This window comes from Eulemur rufifrons, chromosome 23, assembly GCF_041146395.1.
Source record: "Eulemur rufifrons isolate Redbay chromosome 23, OSU_ERuf_1, whole genome shotgun sequence".
NCBI classification, from domain to species: domain Eukaryota; kingdom Metazoa; phylum Chordata; class Mammalia; order Primates; family Lemuridae; genus Eulemur; species Eulemur rufifrons.
In genome coordinates, this window is record NC_091005.1 from 22,006,367 (window position 1) to 22,021,093 (window position 14,727).

At 43.9% G+C, this 14,727-nt stretch overlaps 1 protein-coding gene and 1 long non-coding RNA gene across 2 annotated transcripts in view; one reads left to right on the forward strand and one right to left on the reverse strand.

The window, feature by feature from the left end:
* The window catches only part of PLCG2 (phospholipase C gamma 2), a 132,494-nt gene extending 128,524 nt beyond the window's left edge, over window positions 1-3,970 (forward strand). Inside the window, exons 32-33 of the mRNA XM_069497952.1 lie at window positions 2,530-2,714; window positions 3,617-3,970. Coding sequence (XP_069354053.1) covers window positions 2,530-2,714; window positions 3,617-3,659 — 228 coding nt within the window. The 3' untranslated portion in view covers window positions 3,660-3,970. The remainder of the gene's footprint in view (window positions 1-2,529; window positions 2,715-3,616) is intronic.
* Window positions 1-14,727, reverse strand: part of LOC138402190 (uncharacterized) — a 33,944-nt gene that overhangs the window by 13,543 nt on the left and 5,674 nt on the right. The window lies entirely within an intron of this gene.

Genomic DNA, 14,727 nt, shown 5'->3' on the forward strand with positions numbered 1-14,727 from the left:
GATATGTTAACATGGTGGAGTCCGGGTGACTGGGGCGTGCAGGAACTCTCTGTACCCTTACTGCAGCTTGCCTGTAAGATTGAAATTTCACCATAAGCAAATATTTTTTCAGTGATTTTCTCACGAAAGATAAAAATCGAAACGTAGAGAATGCCATAAAGATTTTGTCACGGGCTAGGTAAAACTTATTAGCTTAGGCTTACTATATTTTCTAACTATACACTTGAAAAACAAAAACTAGATTTTTTGTGTGAAAATTCAGACTCAAACCAGGAAATAGTTATCGCAAAATTCTAAGGAGGGAGTCTTGACTCAAAGGAGTGCACAGAGTGGGCAACTTTTTCCTGACGTGGGTGGGGTCACACAGCAGTTTGCTGTGTCATTATTCACTGGACTTGGACCTGTGTTTCATGTCCTTTTCTGAATGTATATCTCATCTACATAGCGTTCGAAGACTGAGTTAGCTGTAAGTGTTTTGGGGCTGAGAAAAGGTGAGGAAGGGCTGCAGTTACAGAAGTATTCCTAGAAAAGTTGGATTTTGAACTTGAACCTGAATAACAATGTCATTACATCTAGGAAAGCAACAGAAGATGAGAAGAGACCTTTCGTGGTGCAAGGTTAAGACTTAAATGGGGTTTTTGTTTTGTGTTGCTTTATTCTCAGTAAGAAGGAAAGCTGGTCTCCTTGAGGAAGGGCATAAATTTAAGTGAAGTCATTACTGACTCTTCCGAAAGCCTCACTCTGTACATTCCATTAGTCACCAGGGACTGTCCTTTTACCTCCGCTGACTCCTCTTCACCTTTGCAAATACCTGGAGTAACCATCATCTTCCCCCTTTCCAAAGGAGGTCTATGATGTTTTGTTAGGTTGCTAAGTAGAGCAAGGTATGGCCTGAGTACATGTTTTTCTAAAAGGAAATGACAAAAGTGGCCTGTTTGTGCATGTTTTTGTAGCACAGGAGTCTCTTGCTTAAACTCTATCAGTAGGAGAGTAGCAATCGACTTGCCCTCCTGAGTAGCCAGCTCTCATGCAATCGTGAGTGATCGTTTAAAACATAACAGAAGTAGGCTGGGCGCAGTGGCTCACGCCTGTAATCCTAGCACTCTGGGAGGCCGAGGCAGGAGGACCGCTCGAGGTCAGGAGTTTGAGACCAGCCTGAGCAAGAGCGAGACCCCCGTCTCTACTAAAAATAGAAAGAAATTAGCTGGAAAGCTAAAAATATATATAGAAAAAAATTAGCCCGGCATGGTGGCACATGCCTATAGTCCCAGCTACTCGGGAAGCTGAGGCAGGAGGATTGCTTAAGCCCAAGAGTTTGAGGTTGCTGTGAGCTTGATGCCACAGCACTCTAGCCCAGGCAACAGAGCGAGACTGTGTCTCAAAAAAAAAAAAAAACAGTAAAACATAACAGAGGTAAAGCATCCTCAGCCTCTCCCTGCACTGAAACCCAAACTCCTTCCTTACCCTGCGGGGTTCCCCCCCCCCTTTTATTCCGCCTTAGCATAATGGAGAGACGATTTTGGCTCCCACAGTTGACATGACAGCAAAGGGCCACAGCAGGACCACTGGCAACTAGTCACCCCCACTCTTTAAGCTGATCCCAAGAAAAGAAACCATCTTTATACCAAGAGCACCAACAAAGGTCCCATGGATGCCTCTAATTGGCCTGGAGTGGTGCCCGTGGGGGTAAGACATCATTACTGGCTAGGATGGAGGTGCGTGCCCATCGCTGGAGGGCGTAGTTTACGGTACCTTGGCTTTTTTTGGCAACAGCTTTGAGATGTTATTTAATACCTTACCATCACCCATTTAAATTGTACAATTTAATGGATTTAAGTATTTTCAGCATTGTACAGCCATTACCACAATCAAATCTAGAAGGTTTTCATCAACCCCACAAGGAAACCTCAGTTGTCACCACTCCCTCCCACCCCCAGCCCCTGGCAGCCATTCACCTACTTTCTCTACGAATTTGCACGTTCTGGACACTTCATATAAAGGGCTTCATACAATATGTGATCCTTCAGAACTGGGTTCTTTCACTTAGCATCATGTTTTCAAGGTTCATCCATGGTGCAGCTGGGTACCTGGCCTTTTAAGGCTCTTATAAGATCTTAAATTGTCTGCGTCCTGCCTGTGTGCCTTCACAGCGTGCTGTTCTTTCTTATCTGCTGGGCTCCACTTTAAGCATGCAGCTGCATAGACACCTTTGCATTTAAAGGCCAGAAGGTGCTGCAGACCGAGGGAAAACTGGCTTAGATTAAAAAATAGGCTCCTTGGGCAAGGCACTTGCTATTTCAGTGTTTCACACTACAGCAACATTGTGAAGACCAAGAATTTTTATTAACGGCGGTACAGTGATTGCGAGTTTTATCCTTGGTTAAAATAGGCCCTGGCTTTTCTGGGACAATCCCAGTTACAAAACTTCTGCCCCATGCTCCCTTCGGGCACACCCGTGAGATGCCATGTTTCGCATTTTGGTTTGGAAGATGGGGTCACCTCACGATTGTTTTCTCCCCTACTCTCCAGGAGAGCGAGGAGGAACTCTACTCTTCCTGTCGCCAGCTGCGGAGGCGGCAAGAAGAGCTGAACAACCAGCTCTTTCTGTATGACACACACCAGAACTTGCGCAACGCCAACCGGGATGCCCTCATTAAAGAGTTCAATGTCAACGAGAACCAGCTCCAGCTATACCAGGAGAAGTGCAGCCGGAGGTAGGTCAGCCTTCCCCCCACCTGCAAATCCTTGGGGGTCTCTGGGCACAATGATGTTGGGTAGCTGGGGCCAGGCTTCTGGAAAGCCCCCAGAATTGCTTTCTTTAGAAATCCTTTGGTACCTTTGACTCTAGTTCTCTTTGCTCTCTAAATTACAGTAATACTTTAAGCACCTCGCTAATTCCCTAAGTAGAACTGTTTTCTCTAGAACACTTAAATGTAATAGTGAATATTAATGATGACCACTAACTTTTCAGGAGCCCTTATTGAGTTCCCAAGAATGGGCTGTCCAATGGTTCTAGATGGGGCAGACCCCCCGTGCCCCCAGGGATGCTTCTGGTTGTGCTGCAGACACGTAGTGGTGGGCGGTGGGGAAGGACAGCCAGGGATGCATAGTGGTTCGAGTTCCAGGCAACAAAGAATTATCCTGATGAAAATGCTAATAGTAGCCACCAAAGAGACACTGTGCTGACCTCCTTACCCGTGTTATTCTCATTTAATCTTTACTTCAGCCTATGGAGCAGGGGTCCCCAACCTATGGCGAGTTGTATAATTGTTTCATTATATATTGCAGTGTAATAACAGAAATAAAGTGCACAATAAATGTAATGCACTTGGATCATTCCCCGCCCCCTCCCCAGTCCATGGAAAAATTGTCTTCCATGAGGATGGTCCATGGTGCCAAAAAGGTTGGGGACCGCTGCTGTAGAGTAGTTATTACCAACGAGGAGACTGAACCTGAGTCTCCATGTCTTAGCAGGAGCCCAGCTCTCTGACTTCCAGCTTCGCACCATCCAGCTGTCAGTGACCCACTACCGTGTGGATAGAGAAACGTTACAGTGTTCAGGACACAGCCCGTTTCTCATGCTCCCCTGATGATGGTGACATGTGTCTCATTTCAGGTTAAGAGAGAAGAGAGTCAGCAACAGCAAGTTTTACTCATAGAAGCCAGGGTGTGTGTGTGAGGGTGTCGTGCGTGTGTGTTTGCATGTAGGAGAATGTGCTCTTTTCACACCCTGGGAAGACGCTAATCTGTGACGTCATCCTCTCCTCAAGCCTGCCATCAAGATGACGTTTCTGAAGAGGACCCAACTGGCACGAGTTGGGGTGATTTCCTGCTAGGGGTTTTTTTTTTTTTTTTTTTATCTTGGACAACTTTCTTAACTTATATTCTCTATAGAGGATTCCCCAAAACGTGCTCTTCATTTTTGGCTTCTCATGTTCAAAATCTCATTGAATAAAAGCAATGAAAACCTCAGTCAGTTAAGCCTCTGTGCACGACCTATACAGTGAACAGGATTTCTTTTCTGGCCAAGAAGATTCCGCTTCTAATGGCCCAGGTAATTGACTTCCACGGAAGATGAGCCAGAAATGTAAGGAACTAATTCATTATATTCTGAAAAGGATTTTAACTAAAAGGCAAACAATTCCACAAGGAGGCCATCGGATTCCACAAGGGCCCAAAGAGGAGCCCTGTCCCCAGTCAGTGAGCTCAGCTCAATGCACTTTAACTACCACCGGCCTGCTCGCCGGCTAGACAGACCACCTGCATGGACCTGCTGCAGTCCACAAGAAGTGGTTGGGTGATGGAGGCTGTTCACTAAGACAATTTCTAATTAACGGTAGAGGCTTGCTTTGTGACTGGAGTTACTGGGGGTGGCCGTGGAAATCCCGGGCCCTCTTTGTTTTAATAAGTGTGCCAGAGAGAGCAGACCCCTGCTGTAGCCTCAGCCAGCTTCCCTGCGCCTGCCTTGCCCCCTGCCAGGAGGCTCCAGCCTCACTCATGGCCCCATGGCCCCACTGAGCTGGCTGGGAGGCCTCTGGCATGGCCCTTGGTCCACAGCTCTCCACAGACAGGTCAGTCGCTGGTTTGACAAAGCAGATGTGAGTTGCATTTATGGGGAGATTTCTCTGGATTACCCAATTTTCTGGAGCAGTGAGCTATGCTTTAATGACTTAAGCATTAGGATGTTACAGAAAAATCTCAAATGCAGCCATCCACAGAGACAAACCCACCTAGTAGATGATAATACATGCAGTTGGCTGGAATTTTACACCGCTGCGTCTTGAGATACAATTTCAATGATTTAATATGGCTTGTAAAAGGGAGAGGATAGTGCTGGGGATAAGGGTGGTCAGTAGAGACACAACTTCACACGCAGGGAATCAAGAACTGACTTAAGGGAAAACAGGTGTAACTGTGACAAGCAGTGACCGTGGAGGGGAGGAACAAACCAGCACTAGACTGGTGCTTTACAGGGATGGAACTGGGCCCTGGAACCATTTGTCTCTCCCCGGGATGCTGGGCCGAGCACACTTTTTGCTAAAGAACATGGTAAAGCCAACCAGGCTCCGTCTGACCAAGAGACCCTATCCCTTCATTCCACAAAAACTTATTGAGCATCTCCACGTGCCAAGCACTGTGCCAAAGTCTGGGGGAAAAGCTGTGGTTACTGGTCCCATGAACCGTCTCCAACCATGAGCTCTTAATGGCACTTACTTTCCCTAAAGCCAGGAGTCCAGGTAACAGCAGTCTGGCTGAGGTGGGGGTGTTATCTGGTGACATCACTCTAGTTATTCTTCCAATGGGGAGTTGCCATTTTACTTGGCGGTCAGCAACCGAGGAAAGAATATTCCTCTTAGTAACAATAGTGACAAATGTGCAAAGCAACTTTCAAGAAAGTTTGGGTGAAAACAGCATTGAGCCAAATGCTGCCTCTGTAGCTGTTGGCCTGGCAGTCACTGGAGCCTAATTATTGCACATGGCAATTCCCCCTAGTCCCTTTCAGCTCTATCTTTACCTCTAGAGCTCTGGTGCTGCTGTCATTACCTCTTTTCACCTCCCCACTTCACTCTCATTTGAAAGCCGAAATGCTAAGGCCTGCATCTGCTTTCTGCCTAAAGTGGATTTGCTCCTGTAGCAAAGAAATTGAGAAATGGCCGAATAGGAGGCAGAAGCTAACCGTCTCCTCAGCTGCTGCCGTGTAAAATCCGTCGGCAGCCAAAGAGCAGGCAGGGGGTTATAACATAAATGGTGCTGGGGAGAACTTCTACCTAAAACTCTCTCCTCCTCCTGGTGCTACAACAACTTGAATCCACCAGTAGAGAGCACTTGCTTTGGTTCTTTCATCCTGACCTTAACAATCTGGTTCTCGGTGGTGTGAGGGGCGAAATCGATTCTCTCAGGAGAAGCACAGAAGATATCACGGCTCTCCCCAGAGTCTATCTGATGCCACACAGCCTGGCTGAGATGTGTTTATTGCATGACTCTGAAAGCACAGGCAATTCGGGTCACGCAGAATAGTAACAGGGACGCTCTGAAAGATGGCAGCAGCACTGACAGGTGACAACCATGCCTGCGTGTGTATCGCACGTCCTTTTTCTTCACCATTTCCCTAAGCATATTATTTAGAATATTGGAAAAGTAAAGGGGAAAGGCTGGTTAGGCCTTTTGCATTTGGGAAACTTAGGTTCCACCAAGTTAAATAATTTACTGCGAGACTTGGATGTACAAGAATTAAGAGGGGTGTAGAAGATCATGTTTTCCAAATTCAATCTCAGAATCCTTTTGCCAGAAGTTTCTTACCGGGTCTGTGTACGGTGGAACACGTGTGAGGACCTGCTGCTCTGTTAAGGCAGCCAGACAACATAATCTAATCATTTACATTTTTTGTGACCTACTTAAAATCTAAATTTAAGCCCCCAAGGCCAGTGATCTTTAACCTGAGCCAGCCTCACCCCTGGGAGTCTGCCAGAGCTTACTGAAGACTATGCAGCCCCACATACTTCTGGGGATCAATTTTCAGATCCTCACCTTCCTGTTGTACTCTTTCCTAAGACTCATCTGCCTGAGAAAATGCTCTTTTCTCACCTTACAAAAGAACACCCAGCTTTCTCTGTCTCCAGTCTTACCGTAGACCATGACCCAAGGTATAAAATTCAAAATATAGATGTTTGGAAAGTGCAAAACTTAACAACAGGGTATAAATCCTTTTGCAAACCTGGTGGTTCCCAATTCTTTGCTTTCAACAAAAATGGAAGGAACACCCAGTGTATTTTTGAGTCTTTCGGCATGCAACTAGGAAGGAGTTGGAAAATTCAGTCACACTGCTGTCACGAAACTACTGCTCCCATCGACTTGTCTGTGTGAACAAGGATCAACACGTCAACACAGAACATTGTAAAAGGAGAATAGAATTGATGCTGTACCCTGACTCATTCTGAAAATGATAATATTTATCTATAAATAGATGAAAGAATTAGGGGGAAAGCCCTCTTTGTCTCATGAAATGATACATTTCCAATGAAGTTTTACTCTGTTTAGTAATTTATTTGTTAAAATTTGTACTAAGTGTTTATTGATCATTCTCAATCCAGAAGAGATTTTTTTTTAAAGGCTTAGGGCCTTATGGTAATAGGGTATTATATAATTTTGTTAGAGATAAAATTAAATGATATAAAAGCCCAAAATGATTAGGCTAAAATTTTTGAGGGGGAAGTGGTATAAAAATACAAATTCAAGGAGTAAAAGGGAAAATGGGACATTGCCTGTTATTAAAAATTGTCTTGTTCCAGTTAAGACGGGTCGTTAAAAAATTGCCTTGTTCATGTAATTTTTGAAAGGGTGAGAGTGTCTATTAAATAACTATATTTAGAGCCTCTTGGCTAAATTTAAAAAGGAATGTAACAGTTTTATTTAAAAATGCAGTATCTACAATATGCCTGCACTTATAGCCTTTTGCAACTATTTATCATGAAAAATTTTAGATGTCAATTTAGAAATGTGGAAGGGGGCCGGGCGCGGTGGCTCACGCCTGTAATCCTAGCACTCTGGGAGGCCGAGGTGGGCGGATCGTTTGAGCTCAGGAGTTCGAGACCAGCCTGAGCAAGAACGAGACCCCACCTCTACTAAAAAAAATAGAAAGAAATTATATGGACAGCTAAAAATATATAGAGAAAAAATTAGCCGGGCATGGTGGCGCATGCCTGTAGTCCCAGCTACTTGGGAGGCTGAGACAGGAGGATCGCTTGAGCTCAGGAGTTTGAGGTTTCTGTGAGCTAGGCTGACGCCACGGCACTCACTCTAGCCTGGGCAACAGAGTGAGACTCTGTCTCAAAAAAAAAAATAAAATTAAAAAAAAAAAATAAAAAAAAAAAAAAATAAAAAAAGAAATGTGGAAGGGATACAGAGTTTCAAAATTCACTTAGGTGGTATCTGAGCATAAAATTTTAAGATTGCTGATCTAGGGCCACTAAATGATGAATTGTATCTGGAAGCCAGAAGAATGGCTGTAAGGGGCATCATCCCTTTGACTTTAAAAGGACTGTAACTTAAACTTCAACTTGTGTGACATTTAACTTTCTGGATACAATCCTAAAAGCCGTATTTCTAACAAAAAGTTAATAATTAGATTTGCAAATATGCAGAATTACAAAATTGGCATTTAAAAAACATTCAGGCTGGGCACGGTGGCTCCGCCTATAATCCTAGCACTCTGGGAGGCCGAGGCAGGTGGATGGCTTGAGGTCAGGAATTCGAGACCAGCCTGAGCAAGAGCGAGACCTCATCTCTACTAAAAATAGAAAGAAATTATTGGACAGCTAAAAATATATATAGAAAAAATTAGCCAGGCATGGTGGCACATGCCTGTAGTCCCAGCTACTCGGGAGGCTGAGGCAGGAGGATTGCTTAAGCCCAGGAGTATGAGGTTGCTGTGAGCTAGACTGACTCCACAGCACTCATTCTAGCCTGGGCAACAAAGCAAGACTCTGTCTCAAAAAAAATTCAATGATTTATCCCAAGTTCTTAATTTTCAAAACATTTTGTTTTTGACGAGCCAGATTCCACAGTGATCCTGTCTCTCCCAGAAGTTTCCGCATTTCCTATTTTTCATCAGGCTTTAAAAAGCTGCATTTGTAAACTTGTGTTTCATTATTAAAGCTTAATTTATTTTTTTATATAAATAGTATGTGCTTGTGTATACATAGAGAATTATGTGAATGAGCCACATGGATGTTGGCTATTGTTAATGTGAAAATTAAACAGCTGTGTCACAGTTTTAAAAAATAAAAATTTGGTCTGGATGAATACAGCAATCTGCCCAGAACTTTTTTAAAACTACTGTTTACTTTTTATGCTCCCAAGTAAAACAACAACAACAACAAAAAAATTCAGCCATGAGCTGGGTACAGTTACAATTTGGTTTTAAAAATGTGTTTTTCTATCTTATTTATCACACATTTCTATAGGTTACAGGTCTATCTTACCTTCACAGCAAAAACTCACTCTATGTAAAAACCCAGGTGAATAAAATTAATACATGACTGCTCTTCAATTTATCAGCTACTGGAAGAATGTTTGGTGCTGGCTATGAGGTTATTATAAGCACCTGTGTTTCTTAGGTAAGGGATAGGGTAAGGCTAGTCACTATATTTTCTTGCCAACAGCTCCTGGTACACAGGAAATCATGCTGTATGTCCTACCTCTGACCGCCAGCCACCAATGATTGGACTAGTCAGCCTGGTCCAAAGACTTAAGAACAGCCTATGACAAACCTCTACATTAGATGACCAAGGAGCAGTAAAAAACAAAGAGTAAATAACTGCTCAATGATCATTTTTTAAAAGGGATACAACCATAACTCTCATAAAGATATAAAATAAACATATATCAATTCTATTTAACTCAATTAATGGGAGAACCAATAAAGCTATTAAGAGAACACATTCAGTACATTTTTTTCAGAATGGGAAAGACCTTCACAAACAAATAGAAAAATCTCCCCCAAATGGATTATTTTAGCATCAAAATTAAGAATACTATGTAATTAAACACAACTGAAAGTTAAAAAGCAACTGTTTGAGAAACTATCCAAGACTTATGTGATAAAAGATGTCACCCAGAGGAGGAAAGAAAAAATATGTGGACTAGAAGCACCAGCTCACCGCTCCCAAGGAAAGCAGGGACAGGTGCAGGCAGCCACCTACGTACGGCTTGCTCTTTGAATCAACACTGAAATCACAGAGAAGCAATGCAGGACACTCAGGGTTGGGGGTGGGGGGGGGAAGGGTGACAGGTGATACATGTAACAAAATCAGAGGATGTGCTGAGAATCATAGGAAAATGGAACCCTAGGGCACTGCTCTCGTTCTGCTGGCGCAGGTGAACTGAACTGCCAGACACCTTCCACCACCCCCACAGGCCTCTGCTTGGTCGGACTGGGGGGACCTGCCTGGAGTCTGCACAGAGCCATTGCACCAGACAACAGGCACAGTGGGGACCAGGCAGCAACTAAAGCCATCCTGAGCTCTAGGGTGCACTGCGCCAGGGCTGCACCAGGCTGGGGAGGGAGCGGGCCGACTTGTCGCTTCCCTGAGCCATACCGGCTGCCAAGGCTACTCCCCTGGAGTGCGAGGGGAGCTGAGCATGGGAACTGACTGGGCACAACAGGCTCTGACCCGAGAGGCTTTGGGTGATCGCGTCAGCAGGTCCTGGTGGGGAGTGGAGAGCCCCGCGGTCCATGGGCCACAGGAACCAACATCTGCCCATCTGACTTGGCATTTGTAGGGCCCCTGAGCCTGTGGAAGTCTGCCACTTTCTTGGCCCCAGCTCCACCCCTAAGGCCCAACTGCCTCCTGCCTGCTTTGCCCTGACCCCACCCCTCCAGGTAGGATTAGCCCCACCATCCATAGCCCTGCTCAGAAGCTCTGCTTCTGGCTCCTCCCCAGTCCCATCTCCAGCACTGCACCTGGACCCCAAGAGCCTCCACCCAGAGCCTCCACCACTGTAGCAGAGCCAGAAGAACTGCTCCAAAGCCCAACGCCCGCCAGGTCTCAAGCCACCAGTACACCGCAACCTGGTTTGAGCAAACGCACACGGCCCAGGAACCCACGACAACCGCATCCAGCTGCTGCTGTTGCCTCTGTGGGGAAACCCTGGGTAGAGCAATCCCCATAACACCAGCCTCCGTGAAGAGGGTCTCGCCCAGCTCCCAACTCAAATATCCTGCAACTGTCTGGTGAACAGCCCAACACCATTCAGCACAGGTTTGAGCAGAGGCAATCACAGGCGAACAGAACAAATCAGAACAGCTGCATTAAAGGCGTCTAGCGCACACACCCGTCCTCTGCCAAGTCAACATTCCAGAGTAGCCAGGGAAGGAAAGAGTGCCGTCTAGTGACCTCCCCTTACTCTAATCAAGCAGGAGAGTTTCCAGCAAGGAACAGGAGGCCTGCAAACCTGCTAGCCCTAAGTTGAGAAAAGAGGTCTTAGATGAGAAGAAACCAGCAAAAGAACCCTGGCAACATAAAAAAATCAAAACAGATCCACACCCCCAAGGGATCACAATGGAGCTACAGCGGTGAACTCCAACCACAAGGAAATTGTCGAAATGACAGAAATGGATGGCAAATAAGATGAACAGAATTGAAAAGAAAGTTGAAGACCGGCCGGGCGCAGTGGCTCACGCCTGTAATCCTAGCACTCTGGGAGGCCGAGGCGGGTGGATCGTTTGAGCTCAGGAGTTCGAGACCAGCCTGAGCAAGAGCGAGACCCCGTCTCTACTAAAAAAAAAAAGAGAAAGAAATTATCTGGCCAACTAAAAAATATATATAGAAAAAATTAGCCGGGCATGGTGGCGCATGCCTGTAGTCCCAGCTACTCGGGAGGCTGAGGCAGTAGGATCGTTTAAGCCCAGGAGTTTGAGGTTGCTGTGAGCTAGGCTGACGCCACGGCACTCACTCTAGCCCGGGCAACAAAACGAGACTCTGTCTCAAAAAAAAAAAAAAAAAAAAAAAAAGCTAAAAGAAAGTTGAAGACCAACAAAAAGCAGCCCTCCAAATATTTCGAGATATTAGTGAAAAAAAAAATCACTAAAGAACTAGACAAAATTAGGAAAGATATAATAGAACTTAAAGAAATGAAAGAGTCATTCATGGATCTTCAAAACACAGCAGAAAGTTTTAGCAACAGATTAAACCAAGGAGAAGAAAGAATCTCAGAGCTTGCAGACAAGGCTATCGAGCTAACCCAGTCATTTAAAGAGGCAGAGAAGAGAACAAAAAAGGCAGGGCAATCACTTAGATACGGGACTATGTGAAGCAAACAAACATATGAATTACAGGTATCCCTTGGGAGAAGAAGAAAGTGCTAAAAGCATGGAAAATCTATTTGAGGGAATAATGGAGAAAAACTTCCCTAGTAGCACCAGATATCCAGACATCCAGATACAAGGTGGGTCACTGAACTCCAGGAAGATTCATAGCAAATAGGACATCTCCAAGACACATAGTAATTGGCCTGGCCAAAGTAAAAATGAAAGAGAAAATTCTACAAGCAGCTAGACATAAGCAACAACTGACCTACAAGGGAAAACACATCAGAATAGCAGCAGACTTCTCAGCAGAAACCTTACAAGCCAGAAGGGAGTCGGCCCCCATATTCAGTCTTCTTAAACAGAACCACCTTTATGGAAAGTAGTATGGAGATACCTCAAAGAACTGAGAGCAGAACTACCATTTGATCCAGCAATCCCGCTATTTGCGTATTTACCCAAAGGAAAAAAAAGTGATTTTTATCAAAAAGACACTTACACCTGAATGTTCATTGCAGCACAATTCACAATTGCAAAGATGTGGAATCAACCCAAGTACCCATCGATATATGAGTGGATTAATAAAATGTGGTGTATATATACTATGGAGTACTACTCAGCCACAAAAAATGGTGACCTAGTACCTTTTGTAACAACCTGAATGGAACTGTTGACCATTCTTCTAAGTGAAGTATCACCAGAATGGAAAAACAAACACCACATGTACTCGTTATTACATTGGAACTAATCTATTAACACACATGTGCACATATGGAAGTTAAATTCAACAGAAATCAAGCAGGTGGGATGGGGAGGAGGGGATGGGTAAATTCACACCTAATGGGTACAATGCACATTATCTGGGTGATGGACACATTTATAACTTTGATTCAAACTGCACAAAAGCAATTTATGTAACCAAAACATTTATACCCCCATAATATTCTGGAAAAGAAAATCACCCAAAAAATATCCTACAAATCCATATAAAGATAAACAACCCAATAGCAAAGTGGGGAAAAAATACAATCATGTATTTTACATAAGAGAAAACTCAAGGGTCTAACAAATATCTAGCAAGATGCTATCTTGAGTAGCAATGACAGAGTGTAAGTTTCAAAAAGAAAATGAGATACCATGTTCTTTTTACTCATTGGACTGACAGAAATTTAAATGTAAGACAGTTCTAGGAATGGTGTGGGAAAAGTAGGAACTCTGGTGGGAGGGTGAGTTTTTATAGCCACTTTGGAAGGCAAACGAACAGTGTGGCCCAGTCAAGCCCCATCCACAATGCCACCTCCCCTCTTTCCAGCGTTGGGGTTGCCATGAGTATCAGTTCTGGCCAATGGATACAAGAAAGATCTCTGAGTGGGCTTTCAGGAAGGCTTTTAAAAAGGAACCCACTCAACTAGCATTTATCTTTGGCCTTGTTTATCTTCCCTTTTTCTTCTTGCCTGTAATAATGCCTGAGGGTGCAGCCACCTTCTCAGAACCCTGAGGAAAGCATCATTAGAATGAAGATCTAATGGAGAAGAAAGCTGGGGGCCATCCCTGATGTTACGCTGAGCTGCATCATCTCAGGCCTGCCAATTCTGGACCTCTTGTTACATGAAAACAACAAACCCATTTCTTTAAGCTATTGTTAGGTAATTTTTTAAATGAGCAGCTAAATACACATCTGATACAGAAATACCCATTAAAATTCTAATTCCACTTTTTGGTGTCTATCACAGAGACTCATTTGCATGCATATGTAAGCAGATGTGTATAAGAGCATTCATGGCTGTGCTGTCTGATAAAGTTGCAAACTAGAAACAAACTGAATACACACCAATTAGGAAATGGCTAAATGAACTGTGGTGTACTGACATTATGGAATACTATGCAGCTGTTAACAAGAATTAGGTATAACTACCTTATTTGATGGTCATAAATAAGACACATTTCATGCCATCATTGTATCAGAAAGTAGCAAACATCCATTGTTCTCATATTACAAAGGCAAGATCTAGTCTGGGGGCCACCAAGCTCACAAGCTGAGCCTCCTTCCTTGGAGCCAGGCTGCTGTCCCGCATGTATGCCCAGGACAGGGAGTGGAAGAGGCATTCCAGGAGTTAGACCTACCAGCGTCACAGATGTCACCTTTGGTGATAAGTCATGCCTATGACCTTTCGGAGACTGGCTGGGAGGTAGGAGAGGTAAATATTGTGCAATCAGAGGCAGGTAGACAGCCCAACTCAGGAACGTTCTAATGTGACACATAGAATAAGAGCTCTTCCCACAGCTGGGGAATGACAGGTTTCTTGGGCAGCCTGGGGTAGAGATGGGAGCCAGCAATGCCACCCATTCCTAACCTTTGTTCCCAACAGGGCTGGCCCAGGCAGGGCTGTTTTATGTTTCCTAATTTTGAGGCATTGGAATGACTAGAATAATAACCATAATCTTGTGAAGGACAATGCATTGTTTGAGGTTATTATTGACGCCACTATGAACACAGTGATGACCAATTATAAGAATAACTTATACTCAGGCAGTGCAGATGGCTTTCTAAGTTTTGAGAAAATGAAGAGTAAAACATTTATGATGCATTTTACAAATACTCTTGGACTTGTGTTGCTATATTTACTGGAATATCAAGTTGCATTTTGAATTGAAATGTTTTCATTGTTGCTTGTTGAATACCAGAGTATTCTGTGAAATAGTTAATTTTACTGCATTCACAAGATTGATGTTGGAATTCTTTCGAGTATATCATTATGCTGCATAATTTGTACCAATATTTACTGAAATATTTATTCTTTTTCATGTACAATGGCTACTTGCAGAGGAATTTATTTAAATTTATTATAATTAGCTACTGATATTAGCTTTATTTTGCATGTACTTCATGTAGATGAATTCTTTCATATGTATTTTACTTT